The following is a 20,541-nucleotide window of genomic DNA, read 5'->3' as shown; positions in this document are numbered from 1 at the left end:
CCCCCACACACACACACACACACTGACTGTGAGGACCCTTACACTGAGTTGTTCCATGGTGTGGATGATTTGACCATTTGGAGCAACAAACAGACAAATCGAAGGGTATAAGAAGTTTACCTGATTGTTTTGAGCTTCGGGTTCTTCATTTTGAGGGTTAGTTCCTTCATTTTGAGCAATAGGATCTTCATTTGCACTATTATTCAAGGTTTCCTCTACTAACATCTCTTCGTCAATTAATCTTACCATCATCACAATCATGTTTGTTATTTGAACCTTCACCAATATCATTTCCTCCACTTGAATCACTCATTTCTAAAAACCCTAAGTTCCCACCCACCCCCCACCCCCAAAAAAAAAATTTAACTCTTAAATCTGATTTTAACTTAAACAAACTAATTAACTTAATTTAACTAATCATTTAGGGGTAGTTTAGCTATTTCAAAAAAATGGGATAAGGGATAACCGATATTTGCTATTTCATGACCCTTTTTGTCCTGTAGTGCAGGGCCCCAAATTGTTTTTAGGGGGCCCCAATTAAACAAGGATAAATAAGTACCTAGTGCACCCAATTTATCTTAAATTATATAAAAACAGAGTTTTTTCGAGCGTTGTGGTTAATCGGAGCTTCTGGTTGATTCTGGCCCCACCAAATTTTTTAAAAGAAAGTTTTTCACACGTGTACAAATAGAAAAAATGTAAAAGCCCCACGTAATCTTTTTTTTGGAAACAAATTTTTCTGTTGCCAATAAAAATATATTTCGAAGAATAAAATATTACCAAAAATAATTAAGTCATCACGGTTTCGCCCAAGAACTAAATTAATCATGCATCAATCACAAAAGTAATCAGGCAATCAAACGCATCAGAAATTTAAAAAAAATATGTCCAATGTCCAATGTCGTGTTACAATTCTTCGAGTTTCTTTTTTCCTAATTACAACTTTGTTCTATCAGTTAAAATCTAATTGAAGCTAACGAAAAAGTTAATCCCGATTATTACACTTCCGATGATGAGAAACTTAAAAAAAAATGATTAAATTGATAGTGGTTACTAACCTTTCGATTGGACGATATGTCTCTCTTGCGAATGGCATTATTATTGATCCTGTTTGACAAAAAAAAAAGAATTACGCAATATTTAGAATTTGAAACAGAAAAATGGAAGCAAATATCGATTAGCATACAAAAAATCCAGCAAACAAAAAACGGGCTCATACAAAACAAAACCCGAGCAATATTTCCGAATTAGTAAAATTATTTTCATGTTACTTTTCTTAATATTGTTTATACCATAATTAAAATAAAATATATATAAGATAAAGAAAATTGATAAATAAGGTAGATACTCCCATTTATGGAGTTTATTATATTTGATAATAATAAAAATGTGGATTTTAAATATTGTTATATCTTGATATGCCCTAGATTTTTTATTCTAAAATGTAAGTATGATAATATGGAGATAACAAAAATATCCAAATTTTAAAGATTTTGATGGGTATCACGATTTCATTCTTTAAATAAAATATTTTTTACCTATTTCGCGGTTTTGTTTTTCTGGAAATTTCGTGCTCATGCCGTCTATATAAAGTGCTCCAGCAACACTGGGGTCATGTTGTTTCGGCGGTGAGTTTTTTCCCGGCTAGGGTTTTTTCTTCTTGCTTTTTTGATTCGTATTTTTATTATTGTTAATACTATTAGTAGTTAATATCCGATCTTTATGATGTTGTTTGGTTTTGGTTTGTAGATGTTGGTTGTGCTTCCATTTTCTTTAGGCTTTAGTGCCGAAAATTAAATCAATGATGCTGTGTAAAAATGAGGTGATGAGTTTTGTTTTACAGTGCTACGCATTTTTATTGTTCGTTGTTGTTGTTTTTACTGTTATGTGATCTATCAATATTAGGAAACGATTTAGTCGTTGTACAGCTTCTTTTTTTTTTCTTTGAAGCTCTTGGTGCAGTTGTTTGTTTCTTCTTGTGAACTGATAAGGTAAGGGATTCCTTTTTCATATTAATATTTGTTACTTCCCTATGGTTTTCCTAGATTTTATTTTTTCGTTCTCAAAGTCAACCTAGATACTATTAAAAATCATGATTCTTCTACTTTCTGCTTGCAGGTTATTTATTTGCACGATGCTGCTGTATGATTCTGCTTACCGTACCTGATCACCAAAATTACTTAATTACTTAATTATAGGCGTATTTTTTATTTTTCATTCCTCTCAAATATCACAATATGCTACATTGTGGACGTGATGCTATTACTTTTCGAGTGTTTTCTACTTATTTAACACCACCAACTCTTTGACTTCCTGCTGGGTTACAATTGTATTGTTTAATAGAAAGCTATAATAAGATGTGTCAGACATTCGTGGTTCAGAACTTAAGTATTTGCCTGCTTCTTTAACTTGGGTAAACCTCTTTGTGTTTAATAGTTGATCTGAGACTCCATAAGAGTATTAGTTTACATATCGGCATCAGTCGCAACAGCGAGTTACCAAAAACCACATGAATGAAAGGATTACACGTTCTCTGAATTCAGTTAGTATTTATATGTTTAATATTTGCTGCCCCACATGCATATGTGATTAGACACGTATATCCTAGTCCAATTCAATTATACAACTCCTTATGGTTACGGCAGAAGTGGAAATAGGAGTTTTCAGTACCCTTCATTGACAATAACATCCCATCAACAACAGTTCTTGGATGTTGTTTTGAGATAATCTTTTGATTTTGTCGGGTAAATTTGAATTTTTGTTTTTGTATACAGCGATCAATTGGATTTCAAAGAGTATGTTCAATTCAATTAATTTCAAAGAGTAATTTATTTATTCAGTATAATTCTAATAAATAATATGACAACATAATAGATATTTTCCAAAATTGATTCAAAAGATAATATCACATTATCATTTTCGAGTTTTGTTTTGTGTGGTAAACATAAATTTGATTCTAACAACTCCAATGAACAAGGATATATATAGAAGGAAAAATATTTTTTTCTCTTAAAAAAAGAAATTATATCTTTACATTTTTTTCTTAGTAAATATAAAACATTAATTCCAAATAGAGCACTATCTCCATGTATAAAAATGCTTGGGAAAAACCAAGCCTCATTCTCGCCGCCGCTTGAATGCTTTTTTGTTATGTTTATGGATGTTTATGTTGAATATTAATCTGATATGTGGATGTCGTTTTTGTTTTGCGGATATATTGGCGATTGGTTCTCTCATTTGAAAACTGCTCGGGTGAGTTTTATTTTCTTATTTCGAATTCTTCATTCAAGTGGGAAATTGCTAGGATTTTATTCTATGATAAAGTTTCAATGATTTGTAAAAATAAAAATTGTAAAAAAAATTCTTCTGTGTAGGGTTTATTGATGAGTATGCGAGATTTGTGTCTCTTACTGTTTTCCAGGTGTTTATATCGTCGACGTGTTGGAGTTATGTAACTCAATTTTTTTATTGAACGAATTCATACTGATTTTGATGTTTTTTTTAGATATGGATTTTCAGTGCAAATGTTTTTATTTTTGTGATTTTATGATGATTATTGGATTGGGCTTTTTTTCGTTGAAGAAGATTTGGATATCAGTACCACAAGGATACTTACGATTCTATATTTTCCCGATTATATTTGATATCGAGCTGATTAACAAGTCCATAGTTTATAAATTTGTTTTGCGATAAAATTCCTGATTCAGTTTGTGGCTAAACCTCTCATTGCCAATTATCTTAGAAATGGTTCTGGTTCATTGGTTTTCAATAATTAAATTTACCTTCTCTTGAAGCTCTCTTGACAGGGTTTCTTTCATGTTGTTTGCATGAATTTTAGAGAATGGAATTAGTGTTCTTATTTTCCAAATTCATACATCTTTTTTTATGAAATAGCAATGGTGAACCCAAAGATGAAGATCTTGGATTTGTGTACGAACCCATAGTGAAGGTATTAATTTGTTAAGTTTCTACGTTTCAAATTCATCCTATATTATATTGTTTTGAAAAAATCGCACTCAATTTGCTCCTTGACTCAAAAAGATATATTAATTCTCCATGTATTCGCCTGGTTGAGTTTTACCTGTGATTTGATCCAAAATTTGCGCTTGATGTAGGAAGCAACTAGCAAACACAAGTCTGTAGCTGAAAAAGGTTAATAATGTGTCTCCAAATCATAGCCGGCCTGAATTTTTGAGCAGGACATCACCTAAGAGGTTGTATGGAAATACCCTGTGGAGTAGCCCCAAACAGTCATTTTCTTAGGCCGACTCTCCAACAAAAGGTACTATTTTAATTTCTACTTCAAGATTCTCTCTTTTCTTTATTTTACTTGCCCAGAGCTGATGTAGTGGATTCTACTTCAAGATTCTCTCTTTTCTTTATTTTACTTACCCAGAGCTTATGTAGTGGATACATGTTTAGTGTATTGGCAGTTGGGTCTTAATTTTTCTATGAATTATTAAGAGGTTGATATATTTATTTTCTTGAAGCTCTTTCGCCCGACTGAGATATGATACACGCTCACCATTTAGTATGAATTTTTTTTTTTTGGTTACATTAGGTATACCTTTCAGGCGGAACATTGTAGAACGAATACATATTTTCGCATATGCTCAACACTACATGAGGTACCTTTACAGATAACTCTTACATTTTATTACTGTTATTGCCATCAAAAAGGAGAGTAAAAAATAATATGAGTCAGGGATTTATTGTGCTACATTTTTTTTTCTTTGGCTGTTTTATGTCACCCCGCGGACTTCTCCAAACTACTTTCTCTAGAGAACATGACGGCTGTAAACAGACCAAATTGAAAGTGCTAATACTTTAATGGGTTTTATGGAGTTCGGAAACATGGACAAGATCTGAATTATGTAAAAAGCGCGCACCATATTTCGTCTCGCCTGATCATTTTTCTCCATGTGTCTTCTCCATTGCTATTCAACTTGCTAGCATGGGTAAACATAGTAGTGACAAATTTGTTCGTTGTTTCTCCTCATGTTGTCTTTTAGTGAACCCTACTCAAATCCTGCATAAAAATTTATGGCTGAAACATAAGCAACCGATTAGACCTCAAAGTTAAGGTTTTTTCATACATGATGGTATCAACAAACACGTGAAGTGTGGTAGACAACTCATCAAAGAGTTACAGGGATCGACTAGAATTCACTCTGTAAACAAATGTATATCAGCCCCACATTCTAACAAGATAGAACAATATAGGGAAAAACCACGATCATGTAGCTCTAGATTTAACTGATCTTCTTTAGCACCTGGCGGAACTTCATAGTTATTTCTATATTTTGTTCTCGTTTGGTTCTCACTTTGTATTCGACAAGAAGCGCGTTTCATTTAAAACCACGCGGACCAACTAAATTTGCGTATATGAACAAAATCGGTGGGAGGGTCTTCTACGACCGCCCGTGGCTCTTCCACCATCGCCCAGTATAATTAGGTTTTCCAAAAATTATTTTACAACTTCTTTACTCACTTTATCCTGTTTTATCTCAAATAAATATAATATTTTATATCTTAACTTTATCCTATAAAATATTTTATATTGAAAAAAGAAAACAGTTGGAACCTAGAAAGCCTTCATTTTGCTTTGATTTTCACGTTTGTCCATCCACGTGGCTTGCTAAAAAATAATATTTGGTACCAAAGGAACTGCCCTAAGATTCCCATTACAATCACAAGCTAAACTCAGGGAAAAGTAAAACTAGAAAATTGTTCGAATTTTACATTTCAAAGCCGAGAACATGCTATAATTATTTGGTCAACCCAATGTTGTATTTTGGTAGCTTTAGCTGAACAGGTAGACTTTGAAACTAAGAGTTTCTGATGATTTATTTTATTTTATTTAGTATTTTCAGTGATGTAGTTCTTAAAGTTTCATATTATACCAATCACTTTAGTTGTATAAGATGTTAGATGATTTGTGCAAAAGAATTATTTAAATCCGGATGATTTGTACCAATGAATTATTTGAGTCCCGAAGATGTACACTAAACCATAATAACTTTTTTATTGAGAAAATTTTCATCTTACAACATTATATTTTTGTAACAGTTTTCATCTTAAAAGTCCTAATTTTTTGTGCCTTAACAGTTAATAATTCCGATGTAGCTTATTGTCTTCTTATTATCCTCGCTAATTGTTATCTCACATGCATCATTATTTTTCCTCTTATGATTCATACAAGTTATTATCCATATGATTTACAATGGTAATATGAGTTTTTCTGCACAGTTCTTCAATGACCATGAAAGATGATTTACTTTAATTCTATTTTGTGGATCTTACTAATTGGGATTGTTGATTTCAAAGATTTTTTGCGTGCTTTATTTGTATATGGAGAATAAAATGTTTAAATCGAATGCTCGTGTAGTTGTAGTAGGTGTCTGTAAAACTGGTAAATCATGTTTATAAGTCCCGATGTTAAAGAAAAAAATCGTGTGGTTGTATATTTTATTATAAGGACTTTATTAGCATTTGAGTTTTTTGATATTTACATTTTTAGCATAAAGAATGGTCCCAGGGATGAAATCCGATAAATGTAAATTGATAATGAGACAGCTTACAAACCTTAGGATCGTCGGATATCGTTGATTGGGATGAAATTGGGATGGTCGGATGCAACATTTGTCTCTCAAAATGTTATCCGATCGTCCAAAGCTCAAAAATCCCTTCTATTTTGTATTTGTGATTTTATTGTCTCTATATTATTCAAGTTCTAATTTATTCTTAGTTTGATGATTTCCACGTAGAAACCATTTTTAGGCAGGGGAGAGAAAACAAAAATCAAGAGAAAACCCATTAAACAAACAAAAAAGCTCATTGCTCCCAATTATTTTACCTTAAAAAAATACCCAACACAGTCACATGACATAATTGAGATTAATGAATATTTAAAAAAATCAAGTAACTGGACAATTTTTTTTTAGAGATGTAATGTATCATAATTTCGATAACGCTTTGGCTGATGAAATAAAAAATAAATAAATAATTGAGCGGACCAACAGAGATGAGAGTATATAAAATAAATGCATGAGCTTTAGAAATTTAAAGAATATCAATGCAATGGAAGATTGGTGCGATAACACTCAATTTATGAAACTTGAATAAATACCATATGCTTTGAAGATGTCCAAGGTTTTCTACGAGTCCCATATTACATAAAGGTTTTCATATTGTTCCAAGAATTTCTTGATTTCTCCCTACTCTGAAATCATATACGAACTTAAAACGTAAAATGAGTTTAATTTTAAATAGTCCAGTAGACTAGAAATTCATATTGGATTGTGGGAATTATAACTTAAATATCATATGAAGCATTTTTACGGTAAATTTTTAGTTTTTTTTTTAAAAATTTTGCGTAAAAACGTGTAAACCTTTATTTTAGGAAAATTTTTATCTCTTTTTTCTTTTTTTTGAAGCAATTATACTACATTCTATTAGTTTTTCAATAATATCCTCTTATTTATTTGCATTGAAATGAAGTTAAAAAATGATCAAATATTTGACAACCGAAAACCAGACCCGTGCGTAGCACAGGTGACCAACTAGTTTATTTTAGAAAAAAAAAGACGCGAAAAAAGGCAGAGTTGCGTTAAGCGAAATTATCTAAAATGGATCCAACAACTGATGGATAAAGCGATTACAATATACATTTTACACCATTAACTTGCAAGAGAGGTAGTGTATCCTCGATTGAACACTATACTTGGGAATTACATTCAATGACAACAAACCTATATACATATATAAATCCCAATATTTGGAATGGAAAAGAAAAGAAATTAACATGTTTCTCTCTTGAGATTCCTCTGGCTATAAACAACAGTGAGGAAACAAGTCCTCTGCCGCACTAATTTAGCTAAACAAAAATGTTTCTACATAAGCGACAAGCTCAGTCCCTCACCAACTAACCAATAACGAGACAGAAATTCAGTCTCAGTGGTGTCAGGTACCTTGATAAAGCACCAAAAAGGAGAGACGCTCTGGAACTTCACCCCATAATTTGACCCATTTCTCTCTCTATCCAGGAAGGTTTCTGCTCTGGCTTTTCTGGTGAATGTACAGATGGGGTCAGACCAGATATACTGGCCAATAAAGAGACTTAAACCAAAATTGTAGAACCCCGGTATTTTTAAGTCAGTCGCATGCTTCTCTTCCCCCACCATTTCTTACTTTTTCTATCTACTTCTGAACTTCCCAACTTATGAAGAGTTGCCTTTGTTTCCCGTAACCTAACTTTATATTCTTTTTTCCATGTCTGGAACCTGTGTTTAAGTTTGCGAAGTTCTTCCACAGGATTTACAGAGGAAACTACTTGACCCGTTTTGACCTCAACAATGAACTGTGCATCATCTTCAAAAACTTGCTTCCTCAGCTCAAACTCTTTTTCCAGAGGACTGACTGCTGTATTAATAACATTATTAAACTCTTGTGTTGGCTCTGCATCAGGATTGTGATTAAGAAATTTCACTGGAGTGCTTCCTTCGGGTGTTCGGGTCCCTGGTGTATCATCAGAATCATAATAGGGAGATGGGGAAGGGGAAAGGGAAATATCAAATCTTCCATTTTGAGGTGTTCTGTCTTCGGCTTCCAATCGTCGCTTAGCTGCAGCTAAATTTACCTGCAGATATCATCACCACCCACAAAATCTTAGGTCCACTACAGTTTGATGCAGGGAAAGAGTGGGGATAGACCTTTTACGTAAATTCAAAAGCAAAGAATGAGGATTAGCTAGGAATCTCAAGGGAAAATGCTAAAGTTTCAGCTCAACCAAAACACTGGAACTACTAGTTGAAAGCTTATCATTAACTGGAAAAATTGCAAGCCAGTTTCGGTCAGTTTAGTTTCTAACTTTATATAGCTTCCCAGAAAAGAATCTTATAAGACCACTGTTTTATATTAGTTAGGCTAAAAAGATTACCAGCTCTTTTTGACATTTCTAAAAAAAAAATGAATGTCAATTGGAAGAGAGTGGAAATACTTTCTGCAGCTTCTTGCTTCATGGGTGCTGGAAAAAATTAGATGCTTCTCAGAAAAGTAAGCAAGCAAGATAGTAATTACCTGAAGAGATGTCATTTGTCTTTGCCAGGTTTCCTCCATGGATTTCATCTTTATCTCATATTCAGACCACCGTGATTCAAGTTTAGTTAGATGCTGCTGCAAAATGGCATTTTCTTCTTCTTTTCGAGCCAATGCCGCTTCTGCCTTCAGCGCACGACTTTCAAGCTCTGCCAAAACTGAAGCATCGACCTGAGCAATTTCTTCTTCTTTTCGAGCCAAGGCCGCTTCGGCCTTCAGCGCATGACTTTCAAGCTCTGCCAATACTGAAGAATCGACCTGGGCATGACTATGCTCCAAATCCTGCCCCAAAAAATGCATATTAGTTTCTTTTTCTTAAAAATTCAGTTATAAATGCAGGAACCATACACCATAATAGCTGTTCCTTTTCCTAAATCAGCAGTAAGAACGCAATGTATGAATGAACCTACTGCAACTTATCTCAATCCCAATTAAGACTCTTCCATACAGATACGAGAAATAAGTACCTCTTGCTCTGATACATCCTCGTCCAGCTGTTGATCTGAGAATTCCCCGTCTAGCTGTTCTTCGGCTTCAGAACTGTCAGCATTTGATGTTTCAAGATTCTTCATCTGGTCTAAATGCATTCTGACCAGCCAACCACGGGTTGCTGCAGAGAAATTTAAAACGAAACCACGAAAAAATTTAGTTGTAGGCTATGTACACAGTGAAAATTTTCTTAATTAGTAGGAAAAAAGAAACTCACCAGACTGCAAGCAGATAACTGCCCTCTGCCTTTGAAGGAACATTTTTCTACCAATCTGCCGCTTCCAAAGCTTCTGAATAACAAGAGCCGCTTGCTTCTGCTTTACCATAAGACTATACTGCTTTCTTATGTTTTCACCGCGAACATCTGTGTCAATAAAAAATCCAACTTCTTAATGTGCAAATGACTCGGACCAACTTGATCATAAGGAACTGGTCCTCCTAAATTGAAACAATAAACCAGAGCAGACATGTGCATACATGATTGCAGCGTTGTTAATCCTCTCTTTGTTTCTTGAAATTGACGGAGAGCTTGGTACCGACGGAAGGACTTTTGAAGCATAAGTGCACCTTGCAGCACTCTTTTCCTTGCTTCTTCCATTACAGCAATCTGTAAACAACCCAACATAGCAACAACTAGCAAGTCAAGCTAAGAACAACCAATTGATGCAACAAAACTAACTGTTATCTGGGCGACACTTGTTTTATTTTTACTACCAAGAAAGATGGATTACATCCATGTTTTTTATTTAAAAACCGCATACTATTTCAAGAGTTTCACTGTTCTTATTAAGCAGTTGAGATGCTCATAACTTGCAACAAAGGCATGAAAAAGATTCTTAGCCAAAGAAGTAAATGCATACGACAAGAACAGAAAAAGATAAGCAAAAAATGGTCACAGTTTTTCATATTGTTTTGTGGTCAATTTTAAGGAGACGCGTTATTTGCCTTTGACTGAGATTGCAACATCCTAGAAGTTAACATTTCAAATCTTCACGTACGTTCCTCTCCCATAAACAGGCCATCACAGAGTCCAATATCAAATGTATAGACTATATTTAGTACACTACCCTAAAATTACTGCTCATGAAGATTATAAGTGTTCATATTGCAATGGAAAAGAAATACCTGTCCAGTTCTGAAGAATAGCTTTGTATAACCAACTTGATACATTTCTGGATGGACGTTAAACTGCTGAAGAATGGAGACAGATATACTTAATGGATCCTGTGACACAACATTCTCCACAAGAAGAAAGCCGTACCTGAAAAAAAAATCATGATACTTTGTGAGGTTCACTGCTGATTATTGATTTTAGCAGAATATATAAAAGGAAACTAAACTGGGTTACGTCAATAACCTTCTTGCGAACTGCTGGTGTGTCATACGAGTTGGATACCCGGATCTTGATATTCTGACAACCTCCAAGACTCCACAGCACCTAAGCTGCTGTAACACAAGATCCTTTTCGTACATTCCAGGAAGTTGTCTACTGTTAGGCTTAATGCAACGAATAAAGTGAGGTGTTGTATCTTCCAACCGCTGCATCAGTTTGAAAAGTTGCCCCTATAGCATAGCAAAGAACTATTCAAAATCTCTTACATGACATCATTGCTTGCTGAACCCGGGAAAACAAGCAAAGAATAAAACAACATGAACTATAGACCCGTGAATATCTCAGAGTTTATCTACTTGAGTCTCCCCCACACACAAAGTTGGATAAAGATTGTAGTCTGGCTTCTGTCTCTTGACATTTTTAATATTCCATCTATTTCTTGAGCTGTAGTGGTGGGTGGTAACAAGAACATCAAAAGAAGATTGGTGGTATATGTAGTGCTGGTGGGCAGGTAAGTGGTAGCAGGGTAATGATGCAAGCAGGTTCGTGAATCATGCAGCTAAACATTACCTAGATAAAATCTGAACACAGATAGAAATACAAACCGATAACCCACCTTGAATTTTGTCCCAACACTTTGTTTCTGGGAATCAGAGGCACTTAGCCGCCTCAAGGGAGTCACTGGCTTCATTGGAGATGGATTTTGCATGCTGGAGGCAAACAACTGAAGTAACTGGCAACTACATGATGACAGAAGCTGAATGGAACCAGAGTGCAGGGGATCCCTATTCTTCTCCAAGAAGCCATTTGTCTGATATAAAACCTGATTGAAGTCCTCAATTTAGTCCCAGAATAAAGAAAAAAAACATATGTTTAATGCAATTGGCAAACTTGCAACTGAAATTATGTCAAGATTCAAACTACTTCATAATGGTGAAGAACGCTCATATAGGGCAGCCTAGTAGTACATTCTATGTGAGCTCTACTTTTTCGTGCGATCTGCAATGGGTCAAGTCCAGATTCCCATACAATGCTACTTATTGTTGTTTTTTGCTTCTAGTTATTATTGGCTTATTTACATAACAACGTTCACAGCTTGCTACGATCCAATTAAATAACCAAAACTCACCTCTCCAGCATAATGGCAAACACTGAAAGCGCCACCCCGCTCCCCTTTGAAACATGGATTAGTGTTTAAGTGCTGCTTAAGCTTATTGGCAAATGTCAAATCTGTCGCTCTGGGAAAATTTGATTCCTCGTCCAATAGAGACAGTAGCCCTAATGGTTTCTGCAGAAAACAGAGTCCAGAGCATTATAACCAAATATGGTAGCCTAACATAGAGAAAATAGTATCATGACGAACCTTCTCAAAGAGATTTAAACAATCTTGGTTGTCTTCAAAATCAACTTTTGTCCAATCAATCCCATCTTGTGTATACTCCTGAAATTGATATGCATACACTAGAACATTACTACTCTGTTAACAAGATTGTAACAATTACTCGCTATTAAGTCGTACACAAATAACCTCCAGTTCTGGCTTTGAAATCAAGTTAAGAAGACAGCTACATTTTCTGATTACTAGATTTGGGAGCTCACCTCCTGTTCGAGTTTGAATAAATGTCTATTGAAATGTTGTTGCAACCTCTCATTTGCATAGTTTATGCAAAATTGTTCAAAGCTGTTCTTCTGAAAAATGTGAACAATTAATTAGTTAACATTTTAAATGTCCCAAAATAGTGTAGGGCAATTTCTCAACGGAAGGACATATTTAAACCAATCAAACAAAAAACAATTAGAAACACATTTAGTTGCACATCTGCATCAAAGGCATACCTTAAACGATTCAAATCCATATATATCTAAGATACTAATGGATCTCCCTGTGCAACTTTTGCCTACTCCAAGGGACTTGTTAATTTGCTGTACAAGCCAATCAAACAAGCATGCATAGATGGACTTGGCCAATGCATCCCTCGTGTCGATTGCCTGGGGTTCACAAGAAAGTCAAGTTCATTCCTATTCACAGACAAGGGTCTATAGATCTGGCGAAGTAGAAAAATAATCTTTCCTGCTTAAATTTCATATAACAGAAAACCGAGGGAATGAGCACTTTTCAGACCTGTGGTGACGTTAGCTTCTGCACAATCGTGTCTTTTCCGGCTTGAATTTGGCGAGTAGATAACGCTAACCGCAGATCCTGAGCATCACAACCCATCAAGCTGGCAACACTGGTAACAGCTGCAATATTTACTCAACTTAGTTAAAAAGCTTTAAGAAAGCAATGACCTGGTTCCCTCTTTTTCTGTAGCAAGTTACCAGCACAAGAATTTAAACAGGTAACTTCACAAATCAATTTATTGTGTATGAATAGTAAAACACCTAACAGCATAATCAAGAGGAATATTCAGTTTTGAACTTTGAAATTTGAGAAAATAGTAAATAAGAAATTTATGTTGTTTTATAATGATAGTCATAGTCGATAAAATGAAATAGTTATAACCCAGTGACCCACTACTCAAGGAAGTTCCTTCTGCGACAGAAAAAAAATATCAAAGAAAAGACAAATAAAATGACAGTGTAAGTCAAAATCAATATAAAATACAAATTAGAGAAATGTAACTATTGCTTCTCTGCACTGATGGGCACATTGAGCCTAAGGACCCTAAGCGTTCGGGAAACCCTATATGCCAGCCCTCTTCATTATTGCTCCCATAACAGTTTACCAAGGAACTTCTACATTTATTACTTGTTCAATTATATAAAGGCCAATAGGAATCCACTATCACTAGCAAGCAAAAGTTATGACTTTTTGCCGAAGTGGAGGTTTATTTGCATAAAAATCATTCTTGGGATCACACAACCTAGGTTGACCAATTAGTCTTGATCTTGGGAATTTGTTCTCTTCTGCAAACAACGTTCTTAGCTACTATTCTTGGGTCTCCGGTGCCTCCGCACTTCTAATACAAACAACTCTTTAGTATAATTTGAATGAAGTTGCTAGTGTGCTTCAGAGACATATTGACAATTATCAAACCATGCATATCCTGGTTTCCCAATGTACATTCCACCCTAAATTCTATCCAAAGAATGAGGAAATCGACACGCATAACGTATACATAGAAAATACCTTCATCTTCCACAACTTCAACATGATTTTCATTGTCAATCACTTGAAATGAAATGTTCCCTAGCCATAACAGTGCAGCAAGCACAGTGAATATGTTTTCCTGATCCTCTTTGCAAATTTGAACTATGTCCAAAGCTTCCTGTTCGTAGAAAAGATACAATTTCAAAATCAGAGGAACAGTAGGAAAACACAAAAGAAATGGTAAGTGATATCCTTGCACTTCAAGGAAAAGTACAATCTTTGTTGTTTAAGTTACCATCAGAATATGGAACCGTCCAGCATCGTCAACATCATCAATTGTCAAGCAATCGCTCTGCCTTAGATAGTTATACTCGCTGGCCATTTTTAGATTCAATTTTTCTGCCATGCAATGAAAATATTTGCTCCAAGTGTGATGCCCCAGCGATGAATAACAAATAAGTCGAAAAGTTACAAAAGTTTATCAAGAACACGAGGAAACCTTTAAGGTCTGATGGAGCACCAGCACAAAGTTGATAAAAAATATGGTATGTTCTTTCTCCCTTAGCTAGCTGAACAACTCTTGACTGTCACAAAAGATATTGCATTCTTTAGACCTTTTATAAACCAATAAATAGATACGAACAATAGTTCAAAGCAGATAGCACATTACCTTCTCAAGCAGAACTATTTCCAACGTCCATAGTTGAGTTGAGATTTAAAGGCATACAACATAATAGCGAGTAAAGTTAGTCATAAAACTAGAACAGGCACCTAGATGAGGAAAAATACAACTGAACTACACTAAGAGTGCTTACAGGTTTGAATCTTCGCGCCACAGATTTTCCCAGTAGTGCTAAAATGAATCTCAATCAGCTTCCCCTGTAACATAGAGGAGCATGAAATTCCCTTTCTAAAAGCACAGTAAAATTTTAAACGCGGGAACAAGATGCTAGCAACAAAAGGGTTTATTAACATTTCGATAGTGCCACTTGTGTCTGATTCACAAAATTAAGGCCCTTCAAACTCCAAACTTGAGCAATTAGACCACCTGTATCTTGAAGATATATAACAAAGACTTACAAATCGACTAGAGTTATCATTCCTGGAGGTTTTTGCATTCCCAAATGCTTCCAGTATACAATTCGTCTGAAGGATTTCATGTTCTATTCCATCAGCACCTCCAAGTGTAGACAAGTACTGCATAGCTATCTTTGCTGTTTCAGTTTTCCCAGCTCCACTCTCCCCACTATAGTAGTAAAGATCGAAAGTTGATTTCATGACATCGTCAATGTTCTATAGCTGAGATGATTATATATTCTGGGGTTGCATTTGGTCACTTACCTAATAATGATGGATTGATTTACTTCATCTGCAAAATCAAATAGAAAAATTCATATTCAATTGGTTCAGAAATAAAGACTGCTTACTCCTTACAGGTAATAATTAGTCCACCAGAGAATCAAAATCTCACAAAATAAGTATGCTTGTTTCACCTCTCATCATCCCTGTGAATGCAGTGTCCGCAATAGCATAGACATGGGGGTCTTCTAAAGCTTTCTGCCTATAAGCTGAGACAAATTCGTTTCCAAATATCGGAACAGCTTTAAAGGGATTGACAGCAACCAAAACAGGCCCTGCTTTAGTCTAAATTGAAGGAGCAACTAAAATCAGCAATTGGAGAGTATCAACTGTGAGAGGCATTTCGAAGTAATACGCAGTGAGATATACTTACGTAAATCATATTATTAGAATATCTATACTGAAGATTATGGAGAACTGATGGCTCATTCAAGTAACTAAGCTGTATAAGATCATTGACACCCTCAATGATATCTGGGTTCGCAGGTAACAAATTCCCCAGAGAAACTGTTACAATCTGAAAAAAGTATTATACAAAGTAAGTGTTATATAATCTAAGAAACTCAACATACATATCGAATGTTTGTACCCAGAGCATAGAAAAGTCAGAAACTCACACTGTCATCTGGAAACAAAACAATAGCATCATCCCCAGAATTTGATTGAACACTGCCTAGCTCCCATCGTCCATCAGAGAGCAAACACCATACCCGAAGTTTCTGAAACCAAGAAAAACTCAGTTATATTTGTGTGCAGTGTGTATCAAATTCAGTGATCTTCAATGAACAGTGGAAAAAGAAAATCTTACCTTCTTAAGAACATAACCAATGTTATCACCACAGTCAAAGTCTACAGTTGGTACTGCTAATGAAGAAGGTGCAGAAGCAGGTTCAGAATCTCCATTTTCTTTCAACATCCTCTCATTATCATCGAAATTCAATTCTTCTGTTTCTTTTTTCCTAGCATATGGAGAATCATCGGATTCTGCTGTATCTTTTCTAGACAATTTCTTGCTACTACCAAAAGTAATATGTTTAAATCCAACAGATTCTCTTATTTCTTCCTTTTTAACATAACCATTTCCATGATCAGATTTATTATTATCAATATTACCACCATTTTTCTTCTGTACAGAAGAAGTAGATGAACCATTACCATTAGGTAATGGTAAATACTCTGGAACTGCTTCTCTGTTACCAATTTTGAAATTAATTGGTAATGATCTTCTTGCAGATGGTAATCTCGCTTTTGATGTTGGACGAACAGGTAATGCAGGTGGTGTATCTTTTGGTTTTTCATCTCTTTTCCTCAATGAGTCCAACATTTCTTCTAATGAACTACGAGCAGTACTCGCAGTTAATTCTGGTGATAACATCATTTTGTATCTTCCAACAAAAACCCTAACTATCTTCAGATCCAATTATCAAAACCAATCTCTCTAAAACCACATAACCCGAGAACCCTTTTTTTTTTCTTGAATCTCGTTCTTCTTCGTAGAATTCAGTTACTCAGAAACCGAATTCGACCTGAACAAGAAAAAACAACCACCTGAACCCTAATCCCTAACCTCTGAGATGGATTGATAATGAAATGAAAAAACATTTCTTCCGCCATTGAAGCTTTTGAGGTTCCATTAAAAGAAATTCAAAACTTGTCTCCTTTATTTTTCTTTGTCAGAAATTCAAAGTATAGGCCCCAGCCCTAGAAATAATTACTGTTTTTTTCTTTTTTTCAATTCTTCGTCTTCATTTTTGAAATATAGATCTGAAAACAGAAAATTAACCATGTAGAAGAAGGTTAAAAAAACAAAACCTGACCTGACAATGAACAAGTCACAGGTGTGTAACACTTGGGTTTGGGTTCTGAAACTAAACTCATGATGATGATTTGATAATGTTAATCTGAACGGAACGGGACAATGTTGAAAATATTAGATTTTTATTAATTTATTAATTAATATTTTATATATTTGATGATATTTACATTTGTGCCCGATATTTTTTTGATTTTTTTTAAAATTACGTTTATGACCTTATTGGTCATTATCATAGTACTAATCTAATTTTGGACAAATCTTAATTACAAGATAGTTTGGTAAGTAGTACTTACGATCTTTGCATGAGTTACCATTTTGGTCAGACAGTTTTGTGCAGCAGTAACCAAATGAAAAACGTTTTCTCATCAGTTCGCGGATTAAAGTCTTCTCGTACGGACATTTTCAATGAGGTTTTACAAATTGTCAGATTCATAATAGCGTAGTAAATGACGGGGGAAGAGTAACACAAACAAACGTATCACGTAGCTAGGCATGTTGAATTGATCAACGCACTATCAAAATCGGCAGTTTGTTGAACTAGTTTGTTGATCCCATTGGAGATGAACATAAGAGTGAAAAGGATTAGCTTGATGTTTTTTTTTACTTTCTTTCTTTTCCTTGAAAGGATGCTTTGTTTCTTGTCAGTTGTGTCTTTTCTTTTTTTTTTTTGGTTAGAATTGATGATTAAAAATGTTTTGTGTACTATTGTGGGGAATTTTTCTGTCATTCGTTGTACAAACAAAAATCATTTGTAAGGGCAATTCTTATGGGGATGAACAAACCCGTATCTTTGTTGAGCCAGTTGGATGGTCAAATTGGTTTTTCCATTATGGTAAAGTACTTGGCGTTAGATAACTAAACGCGCGATCGAATAACAAACGCTGGAGTCTCAAGGTAAAGCGTCGACGTTGGAAGGACAAGCGCTGGAGCTCAAAGCTTCAACGCGGGTCGCTGGCGTTTGTAGCAAAAACGTGAATGGATAGATTTTAAAAATTCAAAATTCACTTTTTACCTCTATAAATTACCATCAATTTAAAACAATTCACTCACACCAAAATTCACTTCTCTTGAATTTTCTCTTCTAAAGTCTATTTCTCAATAGCTGAAAAGGCGATCACACTTTTTTGCAATGCAAAACTTGAAGTTGTTGTTTCTAAGATATGTGGGAGTTTTAAAAAAATTGAAATTTGTAAGAGGGAAGTGCAAGTTTTTGAAGTTGCTCCAAGAAAATATTCCGCTAAAAAGCAAAGAAGAGCTTCAGTTTTGAAAGTTAACAACAAAAAATTCAAAAAAAAAAGGTGAAACTGTCAAAGAGCGCGTAGAATGGAAGATAGGTCAAATGAAGATAAACAGAAGACCAAAAATACTTGATTTTTATTGAAGTTGTTAGTACGTTTTATTATTGCCTAAGTTTATATCTTGTAAAAGAATTGGCATCAATGAAGGAAACTATTTAGATTTTAAAATAGAGATTTCCACTTCAGATTAAGCGAAATTTATTACAATTTGAACTTGCAAATAATATCAAATCCACAACAAAAACATCAAACCCAGCGACATTCTCCCTGTAGAGTTCATAACATTCAAAGGGCTTAAACTCTCTTCCGCTTTCTTCAGTAAAATTGGTCTGAGGGATGGTTTTCTGTAAAACAGATAAATAATAATTTCATATATTTATGATGCAGTTGAGCAGTGAGGAAAAAGGTAAGATACTCTCCAGTTCTTCGTTTGATAATCCAGAATAGCTACGGTGAACCATCCACAAAACTTCCGTATAATGTTTGACTTTCTTAGTGATGAATGCAATTCTTAGTTCTAGGCTCTTACTGTTTCTTATGGCTTTGTTCCACGATGCTACAAAATGTTCCAATACTCTTTCCCGGAAATTGTCATTGTTCATTGGTCTCGTCATACAATGTAACCAACATCGAACAAGAGCAACATCTTCTTCCATTGTAAAGACCGGGAGCGGCATTCGAGTGCAGGAACGATGTGCTTGAGATAGACCATCTTTTAGAATTCTAAAACACGCTTCGTAACGAAAAGGTTTTTCGTGAGCTTCCTCCCAATTATCAAGAGCTGTTTGGATCACTTCATCTTCAGTTATATCGCTGAAGTTTTCTCGATCAATTTCCATTACCAAAACAAGAAATGGCTGGACTGCAAGCCTAATAGATTTAACACGAGCACGCAATCGACGAGCATCTCGGTTTCCTGGGTTTCCTGTCAGTGAGACGAACATTGAAAAACGTTCTCCCAAAAAGAACCGTCATGAAAAATAACAACACCAGTGATTACCCTATGAAAAAAATATGCTTTGCATATTGTTATATCCTCTTCTTCAGTAAACTTGGGACCGTGATTTCTAACAAACATTTCTGCAGAGTGGGAGAGATTACGAGTTTTAGGAGGGAAAAGAAGGAGAAGAAGATGTGATTTTGGAGATGGGAGGAATGGAATTTATAGGTCGAGAAAGAAGATCGATCCGTTGGGAATTTAGCTGTTGGAGTTGGTAATACAACCGCGTGCGACTTTCCTTCAAGCGCCCGTTTGAATTACCATAGGAGTTGACGTTCTGTAGTAAAACCGTGCGACTTTACTAAAACCTCCCGTTTGAATTACCAATGCCTATTTTCTTGTTATAAATACAACACCTCTCAACCAAACCAACAGATTTCTTTCTCAACATCCACCATGTTTTCTAAAGGAAAAGCGAAGCAAATATTATGTGTCGAAGCAAAAGAGGTTTGTCCATTATGTTTCATGGATAACCACAGTCTTATGCAATGCCCTTGGATGTATTCAAAGTGTCCACGGGAAGGTTGGTCACGCATCAAAATGGTGATTGAATCACAACCGGAAAAGCTCGGGTATTTGCAATGTCAAGATCCCAACTGTTCAGAGGAACCACATATGCTAGATGATACTATGAAGATTAAAAAGGAAGAAGAAGAAAAGATTGCAACACTCTGCAAAAACTTCAAACTTAAATCCAAATTGCAACATTTATCTTTCCGTAGTAAATTACGGGGGGAAGAGTAACACAAACAAACATATCACGTAGCTAGACATGTTGAATTGATCAACGAACTATCAAAATTGGCAGTTGGTTGAGCTAGTTTGTTGATCCTATTGGAGATGAACATAAGAGTGAAAGGATGAGTTTGATGTTTTTTTTACTTTCTTTCCTTTTTCTTGAAAGGGATGCTTTGTTTCTTGTCAGTTGTGTGTCTCTTTTTTTGTTATAGTTGTTGATTAAAAAAAATGTGTACTGTTGTGGGGAATTTTGGTGTCATTCGTTGTACAAACAAAAATCATTTGTAGCATGACACAAAAGAGAATAACAACATAACGAGT

General features: G+C 35.0%; 1 protein-coding gene and 1 long non-coding RNA gene across 2 annotated transcripts; one reads left to right on the top strand and one right to left on the bottom strand.

Moving 5' to 3' along the window:
- The first annotated feature begins 3,114 nt into the window (after positions 1 to 3,114).
- Positions 3,115 to 4,905, top strand: LOC113353780. The gene is made up of 5 exons (XR_003361522.1): positions 3,115 to 3,252; positions 3,895 to 3,949; positions 4,116 to 4,282; positions 4,562 to 4,628; positions 4,783 to 4,905. It is a non-coding gene; the product is annotated as an uncharacterized LOC113353780 (long non-coding RNA).
- Positions 4,906 to 7,683: 2,778 nt separating this feature from the next.
- LOC113348672 (myosin-1-like) lies at positions 7,684 to 17,274 on the bottom strand. Its single transcript, XM_026592518.1, has 24 exons — positions 16,177 to 17,274; positions 15,986 to 16,087; positions 15,742 to 15,885; positions 15,503 to 15,653; positions 15,351 to 15,378; positions 15,090 to 15,255; positions 14,825 to 14,888; positions 14,680 to 14,693; positions 14,509 to 14,593; positions 14,305 to 14,408; positions 14,049 to 14,187; positions 13,041 to 13,159; positions 12,755 to 12,907; positions 12,518 to 12,607; positions 12,282 to 12,359; positions 12,048 to 12,206; positions 11,535 to 11,741; positions 10,943 to 11,148; positions 10,711 to 10,846; positions 10,063 to 10,192; positions 9,803 to 9,949; positions 9,564 to 9,706; positions 9,079 to 9,378; positions 7,684 to 8,638 (listed from the first exon to the last, which is right to left on the bottom strand). Exons 1-24 carry the CDS (start codon positions 16,744 to 16,746, stop codon positions 8,150 to 8,152), a joined length of 3,924 nt encoding a protein of 1,307 aa, XP_026448303.1. The 5' UTR covers positions 16,747 to 17,274; the 3' UTR covers positions 7,684 to 8,149.
- Positions 17,275 to 20,541: the final 3,267 nt, after the last annotated feature.

Source organism: Papaver somniferum, chromosome 2 (genome assembly GCF_003573695.1).
Source record: "Papaver somniferum cultivar HN1 chromosome 2, ASM357369v1, whole genome shotgun sequence".
Classification (NCBI taxonomy): domain Eukaryota; kingdom Viridiplantae; phylum Streptophyta; class Magnoliopsida; order Ranunculales; family Papaveraceae; genus Papaver; species Papaver somniferum.
This window is presented reverse-complemented; position numbering and strand designations above follow the sequence as displayed.